General features: G+C 44.7%; 1 protein-coding gene across 1 annotated transcript in view; it reads right to left on the bottom strand.

Annotated features, from left to right (window-relative positions):
* TOMM40 (translocase of outer mitochondrial membrane 40) overlaps positions 1-21,713 on the bottom strand; it is a 306,671-nt gene that overhangs the window by 214,817 nt on the left and 70,141 nt on the right. The window contains exons 3-6 of the mRNA XM_085615475.1: positions 19,569-19,636; positions 19,052-19,144; positions 1,526-1,627; positions 1,285-1,390 (exon numbers count right to left, since the gene is read on the bottom strand). Coding sequence (XP_085471601.1) covers positions 1,285-1,390; positions 1,526-1,627; positions 19,052-19,144; positions 19,569-19,636 — 369 coding nt within the window. The remainder of the gene's footprint in view (positions 1-1,284; positions 1,391-1,525; positions 1,628-19,051; positions 19,145-19,568; positions 19,637-21,713) is intronic.

Below are 21,713 nucleotides of genomic sequence, written 5' to 3' on the forward strand. Positions count from 1 at the left end.
TGTAATGTCTTGAATATCACAGAGGTAGGGAGAACTGGTACTGTCACTGAGATTCCCAATTTTGCCGCCCCTCTCATCAGTACATCTTGGAAAGTGGCAATATCATCCACTGGCGAGATTCTAGTAGGCGGTGTTTCCGATAACGTGGGGGAAAACCGTCCAGTGCCAGAAGAGTCCGTATACCTCAGAGCCCTGGATCGACGGCGAACACACCGGTGCTGGAGCTCTCGCCGTCGACGCCATCGTCCTCGACGTTGAACGGGATCTTCTGGCCGGTAGGCGTCGTTTCTGCTCCTTTTTCTGCCCGGAGGTCCCTCCAGTGGCTGAAGCATGGGCAGAGGATGAGGAAGGAGATCCTCCATGCCCAGAAGTCCCACCTGTTCTCTGCTTCTCCTGTCCCTGAAGGCGAATCTTCTCTCTGTCCCTCAGGGTCCTTTTGGAGAAGGTCTTGCAGATGTCACATGTAGCAGGGACATGTGAAGATGATAAGCAGAGAATACAGACATCATATGGGTCCGTCTTGGCCATTTTCCTCCCACACTCAGGGCATTTATCGAATAAAGCCATGTTAAGTAAAATAAGAGTGGGTCAAACTGCCCCAAACTACAGGAAGCAGCAGAGAAAGGCTCTAGACGTCGAATGAACAAACTTTTATCTTCAAAAAAACAATTTTAGTCCAAAACATCCACCCAAAAGGGTAGAGCTCAATGCTCCCGGGTCCTGCTAGCAGGAGCCGGAAAAAAGAACCGAAAGTAACTTGCTTTGGCTGTGCATCCTGGGATACCGGGGGTCTCTGGAGAGTTCCTTAAAGGCACGGTATCCTTTTAGCAGACACATAATGACAGTTTATAGGGCTTGTCTGTCCACCCCTTCCTCTCTATTGTTTAAAGGGATTTTGGTGAAGGGAGTGTGATACAATAAAGGAACATGTCAGATGTGAATAAAAATGACATTTAAACTTTATTTTGGCTTTTGTGTTCAGTTCAGATGAAGTGCTGGCCAGTGCAGCCATATTGTTATTAGGCTGTATTATTTTGTCTGTCTCTTAAGTGTCTTTGCAGGTTTGCAAATGCAGGACAGCTTAAGAGATATTTTGATTGCTCCGGGGTCCCCGCAAATGGGCGGGACTATTCATAGATTATGACTATACACAGAGATCCCCTACTACAGAACTTGCAGCATATAGAAATAGATCATGCGAAAAACTAGCTGCATGCATTGAAAAAGACTTGTATGAGCTGAAGATAAGTCAAAGCTATGCACATATATGAATTCAGATCTCACCTGAGCCAACAAGAATGTCGGGGTTTCCCAGCGTCACAGCTCCAGTGAAGTCTTGTCCCCGATACTCAGCGTCCACCTGCCAGTTCACAAACTTGGACTGCTGCGTCTGGAACAAGAGAATCAAATGTGACAAGTTATAGATGGCACCATGTGACAGTCTGAGCAACAGGTCTCAATGGAGAACCCCACCCCAGGGTCAAGTATGGCGAGCACATGGACAGGCTGAGGCGTTCGCACTCACCTGGAAGGCGATCTTTGATCTGATGCAACTGGACACTTGATGAATGATCTGTGCGTTGAGACTGCCGCTGTTGTCCATATCGCCCACCAGCACAGGGAAGGCCTAAGGGAAGAGACCGGGAAGAGACCAGCAAGAAGACAATCGGTCAATCCATTTGTTGACATTTAAATATGACTGAACCTGCTACCAAGCTTGCAATGATCATATGCTTGGATCTTCGAACAAACTTTGGCATACCTTACAACACAGTGTAAATAAAGTATACTCTAAATCTGAAGCGGGCAGTAAGGAGCAAACAGCGACCATACAAAACACGCCCAACAAACGTACACTATTAAACCTGGTGTAACTTTAGAAACATGATAAAAATATAATTAGTAACTATACTAGGTACCGTTAAAGAATATGAAAATCACAATGACTTTTTGGACAACAAGCATCTTAAGAGCGTATGATAAGGCAGTAGAGAACTTTACAACTCTCACAGGAGAAAGGGGTTTGTAAACTCCTTAGCTTTGGTACACACAGCAAGAGAACGTATATGCACCCATGAACCAAATGTTTGCATTTCGATTCAAAGAGCAGATAACTCTTGGATAGAATCAGAGTGCAGACAGTACCCAAGGAGCTATGAGGGGCCTGAGAGCATTCGACTCAACATATCAAGAACTCCTCACCCAAGAACAAAGCCAAGTGCAGAGTTCAAAATTAGGCCTCAGCAGTCACAATGCATCCAAGATATCATGGCAGCCCAGAGCGCCACAGAGAGGCGACAAGGAGGCAACAGCATCCAACCAAAGTAATACAAAGATGCTATGGGGGGGCCAAGGAACCAAAGCCAAGCTACAAGTATACGGTAGCAGCTAAACACAGCTAAACACAATTGTGATGGAAGCTTATGGAACACAAGCCACACCACAAGTAAGCGACAGCATCCAAACGCAGTAACACAGACATGTTGCGGAAGCTCATGATACCCATGCCAGGTTACAATTATGCTGCGGCGTCCAAACGCATTTATACTCTTGCATAACAGGAACCCACAGTACGCTTCAAGTCAGCAGCAGCATCTAAACGCATTATACTCTTGCATAACAGGAACTCACAGTACGCTTCAAGTCAGCAGCAGCATCATCATCTAAACGCATTTATACTCTTGCATAACAGGAACCCACAGTACGCTTCAAGTCAGCAGCAGCATCTAAACGCATTTATACTCTTGCATAACAGGAACTCACAGTACGCTACAAGTCAGCCGCAGCATCATCTAAACGCATTTATACTCTTGCATAACAGGAACCCACAGTACGCTTCAAGTCAGCAGCAGCATCTAAACGCATTTATACTCTTGCATAACAGGAACCCACAGTACGCTTCAAGTCAGCAGCAGCAGCATCTAAACGCATTTATACTCTTGCATAACAGGAACCCACAGTACGCTTCAAGTCAGCCGCAGCATCAGCATCATCTAAACGCATTTATACTCTTGCATAACAGGAACTCACAGTACGCTTCAAGTCAGCAGCAGCATCATCTAAACGCATTATACTCTTGCATAACAGGAACTCACAGTATGCTACAAGTCAGCAGCAGCAGCATCATCTAAACGCATTTATACTCCTGCATAACAGGAACCCACAGTATGCTACAAGTCAGCCGCAGCAGCATCATCTAAACGCATTTGTACTCTTGCATAACAGGAACTCACAGTACGCTACAAGTCAGCCGCAGCATCATCTAAACGCATTTATACTCTTGCATAACAGGAACCCACAGTACGCTACAAGTCAGCCGCAGCATCATCTAAACGCATTTATACTCTTGCATAACAGGAACCCACAGTACGCTTCAAGTCAGTCGCAGCATCATCTAAACGCATTATACTCTTGCATAACAGGAACTCACAGTACGCTACAAGTCAGCCGCAGCATCATCTAAACGCATTTATACTCTTGCATAACAGGAACCCACAGTACGCTTCAAGTCAGCAGCAGCATCATCTAAACGCATTTATACTCTTGCATAACAGGAACCCACAGTACGCTTCAAGTCAGCCGCAGCAGCATCTAAACGCATTTATACTCTTGCATAACAGGAACCCACAGTACGCTACAAGTCAGCAGCAGCATCATCTAAACGCATTTATACTCTTGCATAACAGGAACTCACAGTACGCTACAAGTCAGCCGCAGCATCATCTAAACGCATTATACTCTTGCATAACAGGAACCCACAGTACGCTTCAAGTCAGCAGCAGCATCATCTAAACGCATTTATACTCTTGCATAACAGGAACTCACAGTACGCTTCAAGTCAGCAGCAGCATCATCATCTAAACGCATTTATACTCTTGCATAACAGGAACTCACAGTACGCTACAAGTCAGCAGCAGCATCATCATCTAAACGCATTTATACTCTTGCATAACAGGAACCCACAGTACGCTTCAAGTCAGCAGCAGCATCTAAACGCATTTATACTCTTGCATAACAGGAACCCACAGTACGCTTCAAGTCAGCCGCAGCATCATCTAAACGCATTTATACTCTTGCATAACAGGAACCCACAGTACGCTTCAAGTCAGTCGCAGCATCATCTAAACGCATTATACTCTTGCATAACAGGAACTCACAGTACGCTACAAGTCAGCCGCAGCAGCATCTAAACGCATTTATACTCTTGCATAACAGGAACTCACAGTACGCTACAAGTCAGCAGCAGCATCATCATCTAAACGCATTTATACTCTTGCATAACAGGAACTCACAGTACGCTACAAGTCAGCAGCAGCATCATCTAAACGCATTTATACTCTTGCATAACAGGAACCCACAGTACGCTTCAAGTCAGTCGCAGCATCATCTAAACGCATTTATACTCCTGCATAACAGGAACCCACAGTACGCTTCAAGTCAGTCGCAGCATCATCTAAACGCATTTATACTCTTGCATAACAGGAACTCACAGTACGCTACAAGTCAGCAGCAGCATCATCATCATCTAAACGCATTTATACTCTTGCATAACAGGAACCCACAGTACGCTACAAGTCAGCAGCAGCATCATCTAAACGCATTTATACTCCTGCATAACAGGAACCCACAGTACGCTTCAAGTCAGTCGCAGCATCATCTAAACGCATTTATACTCTTGCATAACAGGAACTCACAGTACGCTACAAGTCAGCCGCAGCAGCATCTAAACGCATTTATACTCCTGCATAACAGGAACCCACAGTACGCTACAAGTCAGCCGCAGCATCATCTAAACGCATTTATACTCCTGCATAACAAGAACCCACAGTACGCTTCAAGTCAGCCGCAGCATCATCTAAACGCATTTATACTCTTGCATAACAGGAACCCACAGTACGCTTCAAGTCAGCCGCAGCATCATCTAAACGCATTTATACTCCTGCATAACAGGAACCCACAGTACGCTACAAGTCAGCCGCAGCATCATCTAAACGCATTTATACTCTTGCATAACAGGAACTCACAGTACGCTTCAAGTCAGCAGCAGCATCATCTAAACGCATTATACTCTTGCATAACAGGAACTCACAGTACGCTACAAGTCAGCAGCAGCATCATCATCATCTAAACGCATTTATACTCTTGCATAACAGGAACCCACAGTACGCTTCAAGTCAGCAGCAGCATCATCATCTAAACGCATTATACTCTTGCATAACAGGAACCCACAGTACGCTTCAAGTCAGCCGCAGCATCATCTAAACGCATTTATACTCTTGCATAACAGGAACCCACAGTACGCTACAAGTCAGCAGCAGCATCATCTAAACGCATTTATACTCTTGCATAACAGGAACCCACAGTACGCTACAAGTCAGCCGCAGCATCATCTAAACGCATTTATACTCTTGCATAACAGGAACCCACAGTACGCTACAAGTCAGCAGCATCATCATCTAAACGCATTTATACTCTTGCATAACAGGAACCCACAGTACGCTACAAGTCAGCAGCAGCATCATCTAAACGCATTTATACTCTTGCATAACAGGAACCCACAGTACGCTACAAGTCAGCAGCATCATCTAAACGCATTTATACTCATGCATAACAGGAACCCACAGTACGCTACAAGTCAGCAGCAGCATCATCTAAACGCATTTATACTCTTGCATAACAGGAACCCACAGTACGCTACAAGTCAGCAGCATCATCATCTAAACGCATTATACTCTTGCATAACAGGAACCCACAGTACGCTTCAAGTCAGCAGCAGCATCATCTAAACGCATTTATACACTTGCACAACAGGAACCCACAGTATGCTTCAAGTCAGCCGCAGCATCATCTAAACGCATTTATACTCCTGCATAACAGGAACCCGCAGTACGCTTCAAGTCAGCCGCAGCATCATCTAAACGCATTTATACACTTGCACAACAGGAACCCACAGTACGCTTCAAGTCAGCGGCAGCATCATCTAAACGCATTTATACTCTTGCATAACAGGAACCCACAGTACGCTACAAGTCAGCCGCAGCATCATCTAAACGCATTTATACTCTTGCATAACAGGAACCCACAGTACGCTTCAAGTCAGCAGCAGCATCATCTAAACGCATTATACTCTTGCATAACAGGAACCCACAGTACGCTTCAAGTCAGCAGCAGCATCATCTAAACGCATTATACTCTTGCATAACAGGAACTCACAGTACGCTTCAAGTCAGCAGCAGCATCATCATCTAAACGCATTTATACTCCTGCATAACAGGAACCCACAGTATGCTACAAGTCAGCAGCAGCAGCATCATCTAAACGCATTTATACTCTTGCATAACAGGAACCCACAGTACGCTACAAGTCAGCCGCAGCATCATCTAAACGCATTATACACTTGCACAACAGGAACCCACAGTACGCTTCAAGTCAGCGGCAGCATCATCTACACGCATTTATACTCTTGCATAACAGGAACCCACAGTACGCTTCAAGTCAGCAGCAGCATCATCTAAACGCATTTATACTCTTGCATAACAGGAACCCACAGTACGCTTCAAGTCAGCAGCAGCATCATCTAAACGCATTTATACTCTTGCATAACAGGAACCCACAGTACGCTACAAGTCAGCCGCAGCATCATCTAAACGCATTTATACTCTTGCATAACAGGAACCCACAGTACGCTTCAAGTCAGCAGCAGCATCTAAACGCATTTATACTCTTGCATAACAGGAACTCACAGTACGCTACAAGTCAGCCGCAGCATCATCTAAACGCATTTATACTCTTGCATAACAGGAACCCACAGTACGCTTCAAGTCAGCAGCAGCATCTAAACGCATTTATACTCTTGCATAACAGGAACTCACAGTACGCTACAAGTCAGCCGCAGCATCATCTAAACGCATTTATACTCTTGCATAACAGGAACCCACAGTACGCTTCAAGTCAGCAGCAGCATCTAAACGCATTTATACTCTTGCATAACAGGAACTCACAGTACGCTACAAGTCAGCCGCAGCATCATCTAAACGCATTTATACTCTTGCATAACAGGAACTCACAGTACGCTACAAGTCAGCAGCATCATCATCTAAACGCATTATACTCTTGCATAACAGGAACTCACAGTACGCTACAAGTCAGCAGCATCATCATCTAAACGCATTTATACTCTTGCATAACAGGAACCCACAGTACGCTTCAAGTCAGCAGCAGCATCATCTAAACGCATTTATACTCTTGCATAACAGGAACTCACAGTATGCTTCAAGTCAGCAGCAGCATCATCTAAACGCATTTATACTCTTGCATAACAGGAACCCACAGTACGCTTCAAGTCAGCAGCAGCATCATCATCTAAACGCATTATACTCTTGCATAACAGGAACCCACAGTACGCTACAAGTCAGCCGCAGCATCATCTAAACGCATTTATACTCTTGCATAACAGGAACCCACAGTACGCTACAAGTCAGCCGCAGCATCATCTAAACGCATTTATACTCTTGCATAACAGGAACCCACAGTACGCTACAAGTCAGCAGCAGCATCATCTAAACGCATTTACACACTTGCATAACAGGAACTCACAGTACGCTTCAAGTCAGCCGCAGCATCATCTAAACGCATTATACTCTTGCATAACAGGAACTCACAGTACGCTACAAGTCAGCAGCAGCATCATCTAAACGCATTATACTCTTGCATAACAGGAACCCACAGTACGCTTCAAGTCAGCAGCAGCATCATCTAAACGCATTTATACTCTTGCATAACAGGAACCCACAGTACGCTACAAGTCAGCCGCAGCATCATCTAAACGCATTTATACTCCTGCATAACAGGAACCCACAGTACGCTTCAAGTCAGCAGCAGCATCATCATCTAAACGCATTATACTCTTGCATAACAGGAACTCACAGTACGCTACAAGTCAGCAGCAGCATCATCTAAACGCATTTATACTCCTGCATAACAGGAACCCACAGTACGCTACAAGTCAGCAGCAGCATCTAAACGCATTTATACTCTTGCATAACAGGAACCCACAGTACGCTACAAGTCAGCCGCAGCATCATCTAAACGCATTTACACTCTTGCATAACAGGAACCCACAGTACGCTACAAGTCAGCCGCAGCATCATCTAAACGCATTTACACTCTTGCATAACAGGAACCCACAGTACGCTTCAAGTCAGCAGCAGCATCATCTAAACGCATTATACTCTTGCATAACAGGAACCCACAGTACGCTTCAAGTCAGCAGCAGCATCATCTAAACGCATTTATACTCATGCATAACAGGAACCCACAGTACGCTACAAGTCAGCAGCAGCATCATCTAAACGCATTATACTCTTGCATAACAGGAACCCACAGTACGCTTCAAGTCAGCAGCAGCATCATCTAAACGCATTATACTCTTGCATAACAGGAACCCACAGTACGCTACAAGTCAGCGGCAGCATCATCTAAACGCATTTATACTCTTGCATAACAGGAACCCACAGTACGCTTCAAGTCAGCAGCAGCATCATCTAAACGCATTATACTCTTGCATAACAGGAACCCACAGTACGCTACAAGTCAGCAGCATCATCTAAACGCATTTATACTCTTGCATAACAGGAACCCACAGTACGCTTCAAGTCAGCCGCAGCATCATCTAAACGCATTTATACTCTTGCATAACAGGAACCCACAGTACGCTTCAAGTCAGTCGCAGCATCATCTAAACGCATTATACTCTTGCATAACAGGAACTCACAGTACGCTACAAGTCAGCAGCAGCATCATCTAAACGCATTTATACTCTTGCATAACAGGAACCCACAGTACGCTACAAGTCAGCAGCAGCATCATCTAAACGCATTTATACTCTTGCATAACAGGAACTCACAGTACGCTTCAAGTCAGCAGCAGCATCATCATCTAAACGCATTTATACTCTTGCATAACAGGAACTCACAGTACGCTTCAAGTCAGCCGCAGCATCATCTAAACGCATTATACTCTTGCATAACAGGAACTCACAGTACGCTTCAAGTCAGCAGCAGCATCATCTAAACGCATTTATACTCTTGCATAACAGGAACTCACAGTACGCTACAAGTCAGCAGCAGCATCATCTAAACGCATTATACTCTTGCATAACAGGAACCCACAGTACGCTTCAAGTCAGCAGCAGCATCATCTAAACGCATTTATACTCCTGCATAACAGGAACCCACAGTACGCTTCAAGTCAGCAGCAGCATCATCTAAACGCATTTATACTCTTGCATAACAGGAACCCACAGTACGCTACAAGTCAGCAGCATCATCTAAACGCATTTATACTCATGCATAACAGGAACCCACAGTACGCTACAAGTCAGCAGCAGCATCATCATCTAAACGCATTATACTCTTGCATAACAGGAACCCACAGTACGCTACAAGTCAGCCGCAGCATCATCTAAACGCATTTATACTCATGCATAACAGGAACCCACAGTACGCTTCAAGTCAGCAGCAGCATCATCTAAACGCATTTATACTCTTGCATAACAGGAACCCACAGTACGCTACAAGTCAGCAGCATCATCTAAACGCATTTATACTCTTGCATAACAGGAACCCACAGTACGCTACAAGTCAGCAGCAGCATCATCATCTAAACGCATTATACTCTTGCATAACAGGAACTCACAGTACGCTACAAGTCAGCAGCAGCATCATCTAAACGCATTTATACTCCTGCATAACAGGAACCCACAGTACGCTTCAAGTCAGCAGCAGCATCTAAACGCATTATACTCTTGCATAACAGGAACTCACAGTACGCTACAAGTCAGCCGCAGCATCATCTAAACGCATTTACACTCTTGCATAACAGGAACCCACAGTACGCTACAAGTCAGCCGCAGCATCATCTAAACGCATTATACTCTTGCATAACAGGAACTCACAGTACGCTTCAAGTCAGCCGCAGCATCATCTAAACGCATTTATACTCTTGCATAACAGGAACCCACAGTACGCTTCAAGTCAGCCACAGCATCATCTAAACGCATTTATACTCCTGCATAACAGGAACCCACAGTACGCTACAAGTCAGCCGCAGCATCATCTAAACGCATTTGTACTCTTGCATAACAGGAACTCACAGTACGCTTCAAGTCAGCAGCAGCATCATCTAAACGCATTATACTCTTGCATAACAGGAACTCACAGTACGCTTCAAGTCAGCAGCAGCATCATCATCTAAACGCATTTATACTCTTGCATAACAGGAACCCACAGTACGCTACAAGTCAGCCGCAGCATCATCTAAACGCATTTATACTCTTGCATAACAGGAACCCACAGTACGCTACAAGTCAGCAGCATCATCTAAACGCATTTATACTCTTGCATAACAGGAACCCACAGTACGCTACAAGTCAGCCGCAGCATCATCTAAACGCATTTATACTCTTGCATAACAGGAACCCACAGTACGCTACAAGTCAGCAGCATCATCTAAACGCATTTATACTCTTGCATAACAGGAACCCACAGTACGCTACAAGTCAGCCGCAGCAGCATCTAAACGCATTTATACTCTTGCATAACAGGAACCCACAGTACGCTACAAGTCAGCAGCAGCATCATCTAAACGCATTTATACTCTTGCATAACAGGAACCCACAGTACGCTACAAGTCAGCAGCAGCATCATCTAAACACATTTATACTCTTGCATAACAGGAACCCACAGTACGCTTCAAGTCAGCCGCAGCATCATCTAAACGCATTTATACTCTTGCATAACAGGAACCCACAGTACGCTTCAAGTCAGCCGCAGCATCATCTAAACGCATTTATACTCTTGCATAACAGGAACCCACAGTACGCTTCAAGTCAGCAGCAGCATCATCTACACGCATTTATACTCTTGCATAACAGGAACCCACAGTACGCTTCAAGTCAGCCGCAGCATCATCTAAACGCATTTATACTCTTGCATAACAGGAACCCACAGTACGCTTCAAGTCAGCAGCAGCATCATCTACACGCATTTATACTCTTGCATAACAGGAACCCACAGTACGCTTCAAGTCAGCCGCAGCATCATCTAAACGCATTTATACTCTTGCATAACAGGAACCCACAGTACGCTTCAAGTCAGCCGCAGCATCATCTAAACGCATTTATACTCTTGCATAACAGGAACCCACAGTACGCTTCAAGTCAGCAGCAGCATCATCTACACGCATTTATACTCTTGCATAACAGGAACCCACAGTACGCTAGAAGTCAGCAGCAGCATCATCTAAACGCATTTATACTCTTGCATAACAGGAACCCACAGTACGCTTCAAGTCAGCCGCAGCATCATCTAAACGCATTTATACTCTTGCATAACAGGAACCCACAGTACGCTTCAAGTCAGCCGCAGCATCATCTAAACGCATTTATACTCTTGCATAACAGGAACCCACAGTACGCTACAAGTCAGCCGCAGCATCATCTAAACGCATTTATACTCTTGCATAACAGGAACCCACAGTACGCTACAAGTCAGCAGCAGCATCATCTAAACGCATTTATACTCTTGCATAACAGGAACCCACAGTACGCTACAAGTCAGCCGCAGCATCATCTAAACGCATTTATACTCTTGCATAACAGGAACCCACAGTACGCTACAAGTCAGCCGCAGCATCATCTAAACGCATTTATACTCTTGCATAACAGGAACCCACAGTACGCTTCAAGTCAGCCGCAGCATCATCTAAACGCATTTACACTCTTGCATAACAGGAACCCACAGTACGCTTCAAGTCAGCAGCAGCATCATCTACACGCATTTATACTCTTGCATAACAGGAACCCACAGTACGCTAGAAGTCAGCAGCAGCATCATCTAAACGCATTTATACTCTTGCATAACAGGAACCCACAGTACGCTTCAAGTCAGCCGCAGCATCATCTAAACGCATTTATACTCTTGCATAACAGGAACCCACAGTACGCTTCAAGTCAGCCGCAGCATCATCTAAACGCATTTATACTCTTGCATAACAGGAACCCACAGTACGCTTCAAGTCAGCAGCAGCATCATCTAAACGCATTTATACACTTGCACAACAGGAACCCACAGTATGCTTCAAGTCAGCCGCAGCATCATCTAAACGCATTTATACTCCTGCATAACAGGAACCCGCAGTACGCTTCAAGTCAGCCACAGCATCATCTAAACGCATTTATACACTTGCACAACAGGAACCCACAGTACGCTTCAAGTCAGCGGCAGCATCATCTAAACGCATTTATACTCTTGCATAACAGGAACCCACAGTACGCTACAAGTCAGCCGCAGCATCATCTAAACACATTTATACTCTTGCATAACAGGAACCCACAGTACGCTTCAAGTCAGCAGCAGCATCATCTAAACGCATTATACTCTTGCATAACAGGAACCCACAGTACGCTTCAAGTCAGCAGCAGCATCATCTAAACGCATTATACTCTTGCATAACAGGAACTCACAGTACGCTTCAAGTCAGCAGCAGCATCATCATCTAAACGCATTTATACTCCTGCATAACAGGAACCCACAGTATGCTACAAGTCAGCAGCAGCAGCATCATCTAAACGCATTTATACTCTTGCATAACAGGAACCCACAGTACGCTACAAGTCAGCCGCAGCATCATCTAAACGCATTATACACTTGCACAACAGGAACCCACAGTACGCTTCAAGTCAGCGGCAGCATCATCTACACGCATTTATACTCTTGCATAACAGGAACCCACAGTACGCTTCAAGTCAGCAGCAGCATCATCTAAACGCATTTATACTCTTGCATAACAGGAACCCACAGTACGCTTCAAGTCAGCAGCAGCATCATCATCTAAACGCATTTATACTCTTGCATAACAGGAACCCACAGTACGCTACAAGTCAGCCGCAGCATCATCTAAACGCATTTATACTCTTGCATAACAGGAACCCACAGTACGCTTCAAGTCAGCAGCAGCATCTAAACGCATTTATACTCTTGCATAACAGGAACTCACAGTACGCTACAAGTCAGCCGCAGCATCATCTAAACGCATTTATACTCTTGCATAACAGGAACTCACAGTACGCTACAAGTCAGCCGCAGCATCATCTAAACGCATTTATACTCTTGCATAACAGGAACCCACAGTACGCTTCAAGTCAAAAGCAGCATCATCTAAACGCATTTATACTCTTGCATAACAGGAACTCACAGTATGCTTCAAGTCAGCAGCAGCATCATCTAAACGCATTTATACTCTTGCATAACAGGAACTCACAGTACGCTTCAAGTCAGCAGCAGCATCATCTAAACGCATTTATACTCTTGCATAACAGGAACCCACAGTACGCTACAAGTCAGCCGCAGCATCATCTAAACGCATTTATACTCTTGCATAACAGGAACCCACAGTACGCTTCAAGTCAGCAGCAGCATCATCATCTAAACGCATTATACTCTTGCATAACAGGAACCCACAGTACGCTACAAGTCAGCCGCAGCATCATCTAAACGCATTTATACTCTTGCATAACAGGAACCCACAGTACGCTACAAGTCAGCCGCAGCATCATCTAAACGCATTTATACTCTTGCATAACAGGAACCCACAGTACGCTACAAGTCAGCAGCAGCATCATCTAAACGCATTTACACACTTGCATAACAGGAACTCACAGTACGCTTCAAGTCAGCCGCAGCATCATCTAAACGCATTATACTCTTGCATAACAGGAACTCACAGTACGCTACAAGTCAGCAGCAGCATCATCTAAACGCATTATACTCTTGCATAACAGGAACCCACAGTACGCTTCAAGTCAGCAGCAGCATCATCTAAACGCATTTATACTCCTGCATAACAGGAACCCACAGTACGCTTCAAGTCAGCAGCAGCATCATCATCATCTAAACGCATTATACTCTTGCATAACAGGAACCCACAGTACGCTTCAAGTCAGCAGCAGCATCATCTAAACGCATTTATACTCTTGCATAACAGGAACCCACAGTACGCTTCAAGTCAGCAGCAGCATCATCTAAACGCATTTATACTCCTGCATAACAGGAACCCACAGTACGCTACAAGTCAGCAGCAGCATCTAAACGCATTTATACTCTTGCATAACAGGAACCCACAGTACGCTACAAGTCAGCCGCAGCATCATCTAAACGCATTTACACTCTTGCATAACAGGAACCCACAGTACGCTACAAGTCAGCCGCAGCATCATCTAAACGCATTTACACTCTTGCATAACAGGAACCCACAGTACGCTTCAAGTCAGCAGCAGCATCATCTAAACGCATTATACTCTTGCATAACAGGAACCCACAGTACGCTTCAAGTCAGCAGCAGCATCATCTAAACGCATTTATACTCATGCATAACAGGAACCCACAGTACGCTACAAGTCAGCCGCAGCATCATCTAAACGCATTTGTACTCTTGCATAACAGGAACCCACAGTACGCTACAAGTCAGCAGCAGCATCATCTAAACGCATTATACTCTTGCATAACAGGAACCCACAGTACGCTTCAAGTCAGCAGCAGCATCATCTAAACGCATTTATACTCTTGCATAACAGGAACCCACAGTACGCTTCAAGTCAGCAGCAGCATCATCTAAACGCATTATACTCTTGCATAACAGGAACCCACAGTACGCTACAAGTCAGCGGCAGCATCATCTAAACGCATTTATACTCTTGCATAACAGGAACCCACAGTACGCTTCAAGTCAGCAGCAGCATCATCTAAACGCATTTATACTCTTGCATAACAGGAACCCACAGTACGCTTCAAGTCAGCAGCAGCATCATCTAAACGCATTTATACTCTTGCATAACAGGAACCCACAGTACGCTACAAGTCAGCAGCAGCATCATCTAAACGCATTTATACTCTTGCATAACAGGAACCCACAGTACGCTTCAAGTCAGCAGCAGCATCATCTAAACGCATTTATACTCTTGCATAACAGGAACTCACAGTACGCTTCAAGTCAGCAGCAGCATCATCATCTAAACGCATTTATACTCTTGCATAACAGGAACCCACAGTACGCTTCAAGTCAGCCGCAGCATCATCTAAACGCATTTATACTCTTGCATAACAGGAACCCACAGTATGCTTCAAGTCAGCAGCAGCATCATCTAAACGCATTTATACTCTTGCATAACAGGAACTCACAGTACGCTTCAAGTCAGCCGCAGCATCATCTAAACGCATTATACTCTTGCATAACAGGAACTCACAGTACGCTACAAGTCAGCAGCAGCATCATCTAAACGCATTATACTCTTGCATAACAGGAACCCACAGTACGCTTCAAGTCAGCAGCAGCATCATCTAAACGCATTTATACTCCTGCATAACAGGAACCCACAGTACGCTTCAAGTCAGCAGCATCATCATCTAAACGCATTTATACTCTTGCATAACAGGAACCCACAGTACGCTACAAGTCAGCAGCATCATCTAAACGCATTTATACTCATGCATAACAGGAACCCACAGTACGCTACAAGTCAGCAGCAGCATCATCATCTAAACGCATTATACTCTTGCATAACAGGAACCCACAGTACGCTACAAGTCAGCCGCAGCATCATCTAAACGCATTTATACTCATGCATAACAGGAACCCACAGTACGCTTCAAGTCAGCAGCAGCATCATCTAAACGCATTTATACTCTTGCATAACAGGAACCCACAGTACGCTACAAGTCAGCAGCATCATCTAAACGCATTTATACTCTTGCATAACAGGAACCCACAGTACGCTACAAGTCAGCAGCAGCATCATCATCTAAACGCATTATACTCTTGCATAACAGGAACTCACAGTACGCTACAAGTCAGCAGCAGCATCATCTAAACGCATTTATACTCTTGCATAACAGGAACCCACAGTACGCTTCAAGTCAGCAGCAGCATCATCTAAACGCATTTATACTCTTGCATAACAGGAACTCACAGTACGCTTCAAGTCAGCCACAGCATCATCTAAACGCATTTATACTCCTGCATAACAGGAACCCACAGTACGCTACAAGTCAGCCGCAGCATCATCTAAACGCATTTGTACTCTTGCATAACAGGAACTCACAGTACGCTTCAAGTCAGCAGCAGCATCATCTAAACGCATTATACTCTTGCATAACAGGAACTCACAGTACGCTTCAAGTCAGCAGCAGCATCATCATCTAAACGCATTTATACTCTTGCATAACAGGAACTCACAGTACGCTACAAGTCAGCAGCAGCATCATCTAAACGCATTTATACTCTTGCATAACAGGAACCCACAGTACGCTACAAGTCAGCCGCAGCATCATCTAAACGCATTTATACTCTTGCATAACAGGAACCCACAGTACGCTACAAGTCAGCAGCATCATCTAAACGCATTTATACTCTTGCATAACAGGAACCCACAGTACGCTACAAGTCAGCCGCAGCATCATCTAAACGCATTTATACTCTTGCATAACAGGAACCCACAGTACGCTACAAGTCAGCAGCATCATCTAAACGCATTTATACTCTTGCATAACAGGAACCCACAGTACGCTACAAGTCAGCCGCAGCAGCATCTAAACGCATTTATACTCTTGCATAACAGGAACCCACAGTACGCTACAAGTCAGCAGCAGCATCATCTAAACGCATTTATACTCTTGCATAACAGGAACCCACAGTACGCTACAAGTCAGCAGCAGCATCATCTAAACACATTTATACTCTTGCATAACAGGAACCCACAGTACGCTACAAGTCAGCAGCATCATCATCTAAACGCATTATACTCTTGCATAACAGGAACCCACAGTACGCTTCAAGTCAGCAGCAGCATCATCTAAACGCATTTATACTCTTGCATAACAGGAACCCACAGTACGCTTCAAGTCAGCCGCAGCATCATCTAAACGCATTTATACTCTTGCATAACAGGAACCCACAGTACGCTTCAAGTCAGCCGCAGCATCATCTAAACGCATTTATACTCTTGCATAACAGGAACCCACAGTACGCTTCAAGTCAGCAGCAGCATCATCTACACGCATTTATACTCTTGCATAACAGGAACCCACAGTACGCTTCAAGTCAGCCGCAGCATCATCTAAACGCATTTATACTCTTGCATAACAGGAACCCACAGTACGCTTCAAGTCAGCCGCAGCATCATCTAAACGCATTTATACTCTTGCATAACAGGAACCCACAGTACGCTTCAAGTCAGCAGCAGCATCATCTACACGCATTTATACTCTTGCATAACAGGAACCCACAGTACGCTAGAAGTCAGCAGCAGCATCATCTAAACGCATTTATACTCTTGCATAACAGGAACCCACAGTACGCTTCAAGTCAGCCGCAGCATCATCTAAACGCATTTATACTCTTGCATAACAGGAACCCACAGTACGCTTCAAGTCAGCCGCAGCATCATCTAAACGCATTTATACTCTTGCATAACAGGAACCCACAGTACGCTACAAGTCAGCCGCAGCATCATCTAAACGCATTTATACTCTTGCATAACAGGAACCCACAGTACGCTACAAGTCAGCAGCAGCATCATCTAAACGCATTTATACTCTTGCATAACAGGAACCCACAGTACGCTACAAGTCAGCCGCAGCATCATCTAAACGCATTTATACTCTTGCATAACAGGAACCCACAGTACGCTACAAGTCAGCCGCAGCATCATCTAAACGCATTTATACTCTTGCATAACAGGAACCCACAGTACGCTTCAAGTCAGCCGCAGCATCATCTAAACGCATTTACACTCTTGCATAACAGGAACCCACAGTACGCTACAAGTCAGCCGCAGCATCATCTAAACGCATTTATACTCTTGCATAACAGGAACCCACAGTACGCTTCAAGTCAGCCGCAGCATCATCTAAACGCATTTACACTCTTGCATAACAGGAACCCACAGTACGCTACAAGTCAGCCGCAGCATCATCTAAACGCATTTATACTCCTGCATAACAGGAACCCACAGTACGCTACAAGTCAGCCGCAGCATCATCTAAACGCATTTATACTCCTGCATAACAGGAACCCACAGTACGCTTCAAGTCAGCCGCAGCATCATCTAAACGCATTTACACTCTTGCATAACAGGAACCCACAGTACGCTACAAGTCAGCCGCAGCATCATCTAAACGCATTTATACTCCTGCATAACAGGAACCCACAGTACGCTACAAGTCAGCCGCAGCATCATCTAAACGCATTTACACTCTTGCATAACAGGAACCCACAGTACGCTACAAGTCAGCCGCATCATCTAAACGCATTTATACTCCTGCATAACAGGAACCCACAGTACGCTACAGGTCAGCAGCATCATCTAAACGCATTTATACTCTTGCATAACAGGAACCCACAGTACGCTTCAAGTCAGCCGCAGCATCATCTAAACGCATTTACACTCTTGCATAACAGGAACCCACAGTACGCTACAAGTCAGCCGCAGCATCATCTAAACGCATTTATACTCCTGCATAACAGGAACCCACAGTACGCTACAAGTCAGCCGCAGCATCATCTAAACGCATTTATACTCTTGCATAACAGGAACCCACAGTACGCTACAAGTCAGCAGCAGCATCATCATCTAAACGCATTTACACTCTTGCATAACAGGAACCCACAGTACGCTACAAGTCAGCCGCAGCATCATCTAAACGCATTTATACTCTTGCATAACAGGAACCCACAGTACGCTACAACTCAGCAGCAGCATCATCTAAACGCATTTATACTCTTGCATAACAGGAACTCACAGTACGCTTCAAGTCAGCCGCAGCATCATCTAAACGCATTATACTCTTGCATAACAGGAACCCACAGTACGCTTCAAGTCAGCCGCAGCATCATTTATACACAGTTGTCGTGGGAGCCCACAGCACTCAAGCTTGAATATCAGGATTCCAGAGCAGCTCCACAGCACTCTGCGCTCCCGGCCAGATGTGGCTCTCACCTCTGTGGGGCTTAGCTGCTTGGTCCCTACGTACGTCACCCCGAAGTGATAGTTGGAGTCCCCAACGGTGCTGAGCGCGATCGTGTGATTCACCTGATGAATACAATGGAGATGAAAAAAGAAAAATATTTTCAAACATCTGTAGCAAATATAATATCAGAAGTCCAACATTATTTGATGTGCAATGAAAACCACTGCCAAATATGACATTATTTAACGCCCTGCACCATCGAATCAGAAATGTTACATTATATAAGGTGCTCGCTGACAGCAAACATGAGATCACCTAACTTGCCGTGAACCGTCCAATCACAACGATGAAGTTATCCGAGGCACTCCTTGTAATCCAATCACAGCCTGACATTTCACATTCTCCAGTCACACGCTTTTCCCATCCTTTGCAGCAGTCTAACATGCAGTGGCCCTGAAGCGGTGCTAAGACTCAGTCCATCTGTACCTGAATGCACACACAGTACCGGTGTCTGACAGTGGGTAGGAGGAGAACCCTCAACTTTACCTGAAAGTGGTTACTGAGGCCTTTGTTCACAATTAGTTTCACACCTTCCATTTGAACAGGAAAAAGCTCTGTAGGAAGAAGTAAAGAAGGGTTAAGACACACAGATGGGGTCAATAAGTCAAGCGAGGGATGAGCAGTAGAGGAAGAAAGTGTCAGGGGCACAGGACGACCCATGACGCCCTAGGAAAAGGACACCTTACTTACGGTTAGGGGAGTAAAAAGGCAAACAAAAGACCGACACCAAAGGAATCTTGGCAGAAACCACGCTTTTAAAAGCATCCTTCCAGTTTCTTTCCGTCTGGGTCCAAAGAACTTAAAGGCAGACACATGAAAGCTCATTTACACAATTGTCACAAAAACGGAGACTGTAGACAGCAGTTGGGAACATGCAGTAACGTATCACAGGGTTATGGACAGCGTACCTCCAATTACCAGAAGATTCCCCTCACAGGACCTGTAAGAAACGATTTACTTGCATCCAGTTCCACAATCAACCAGAGTTGCTGCCAAGGGACCGTATTAAACACACAAACAAAAGGTGATCAAAATATTAAAAACAACAATCCATAAAAGGATTATGAAGAAACCAAATTGTGCACCTTCAAATGCAACATAACTATTACAATCAACAATGCATCACATGTACATAGAGAGAGTCAACATTTGACATGTACACAAAAGCAATACATCACATATACTTAAAAACAAGAGGGGGAGGGAAAAGAACTAAACAAAAACTTCAATCGGTTTTTCAGGAAATAATTTTTCTCCCACGGAGTCACTGGGTGTAGTTGGATATGTTCAATTACATATTCCGATTGTCCATGCACGGAGGTTGTGTTTGTAAAAATCTGTTGACGCGTTTTGGTGGTCTTAATTGAGATATACCACCTTCTTCAGCACAAATCTATTCATTTACTCCTACCGAACATCTATTAAAGCAAACAACACAATTTCTTAAACATGCATGAAAAAAACCTATGAATATAATCTTTAAACAATGCAAAAAGACACTAATAAAGAAAATATCCATAAGTAAGACATGTCCACATATATGTGCAAACCCAATACCCTGTAGCATAAAAATGTCATTTCGGCATGCCTCAATTCCTGCTTTTCTCTCTAATCCAACACGATCAGAGTGGTTTTTAGGTCTCGCCTGACGCAGCGCATGCGCTGGTCTGGCGAGACATTTTGTGAGGGCTCCAAAAAGTGCTACCAGGCCAGCCTAGAGCTACAGTGCATGTGCGCGGCGCGCGCGGCGCGCGCGCCGCGCTTTACCGCGATTACTTTCACTTTCGCGGCCGCAGGGCCGCTTGGCATAGCCAATAGGTCTCACTTTTGGGACCTTTATAAGTATTTAGTTATGCAACTGTTGCATGGCTAAACACTTATAGGGTCCCAAAGGCGAGACCTATTGGTTATGCCAATGCTTGTTAACTTTGCCTCGGCACCCTAGCAAACTTTGGAGGCTGTTCAGTACCCGCTTTCAAGGTCCGAGATTCCGAATTTTAGTCTTGCCATGAACAACAGGGTGACTTCTGAAGAATTCATTCTTCGTGTTTAGAATGGGACGAGCATAGAGCGCGGTGCAGCCACTACATGTGCAGCTTTTCCAATACTACACCTGGGTGTGCCTACTGCAGGAATATTGATTTATGCTGTCATACAGAAGGTTTTTTTTTTTTTAAATTAGTTTTATATAGAGCAAACTTGACCCAAAGGTATTAGAGCGCTGCACATGAGCGCCAGTTGCGTTACAGACGGACGCATTACATGCTTTGTTAGGCACAGGGACATTAAGTGATCTGCGCAGAACAGGATGTGGAGCGTCCCTGCTGAGTCTCGAACCCGGTTCCTCAGCTTCGAGGTCGACGGCTCTAGCGGTTAGGCCACATCCTCTCCACAATATGCCCCTAAAGTTTAGTTTTATCTCTCTTTATTATGCCAATACAGGGTATACATAGATTTCCATCTAGAAACATATCTGGCCGACCAACCACAAATCCAGGATACACACCATCATTTATGCCCTGGACACTCTGTGTGTCCAAAGGATCGAATGAGGCAGAATAGCCCAGCGTGTTTTGTTTTATTTGTTGATATATATATATATATATAATCACTCTAATCTATGTTTATAGG

Source organism: Triturus cristatus, chromosome 7, assembly GCF_964204655.1.
Source record: "Triturus cristatus chromosome 7, aTriCri1.1, whole genome shotgun sequence".
NCBI lineage: Eukaryota > Metazoa > Chordata > Amphibia > Caudata > Salamandridae > Triturus > Triturus cristatus.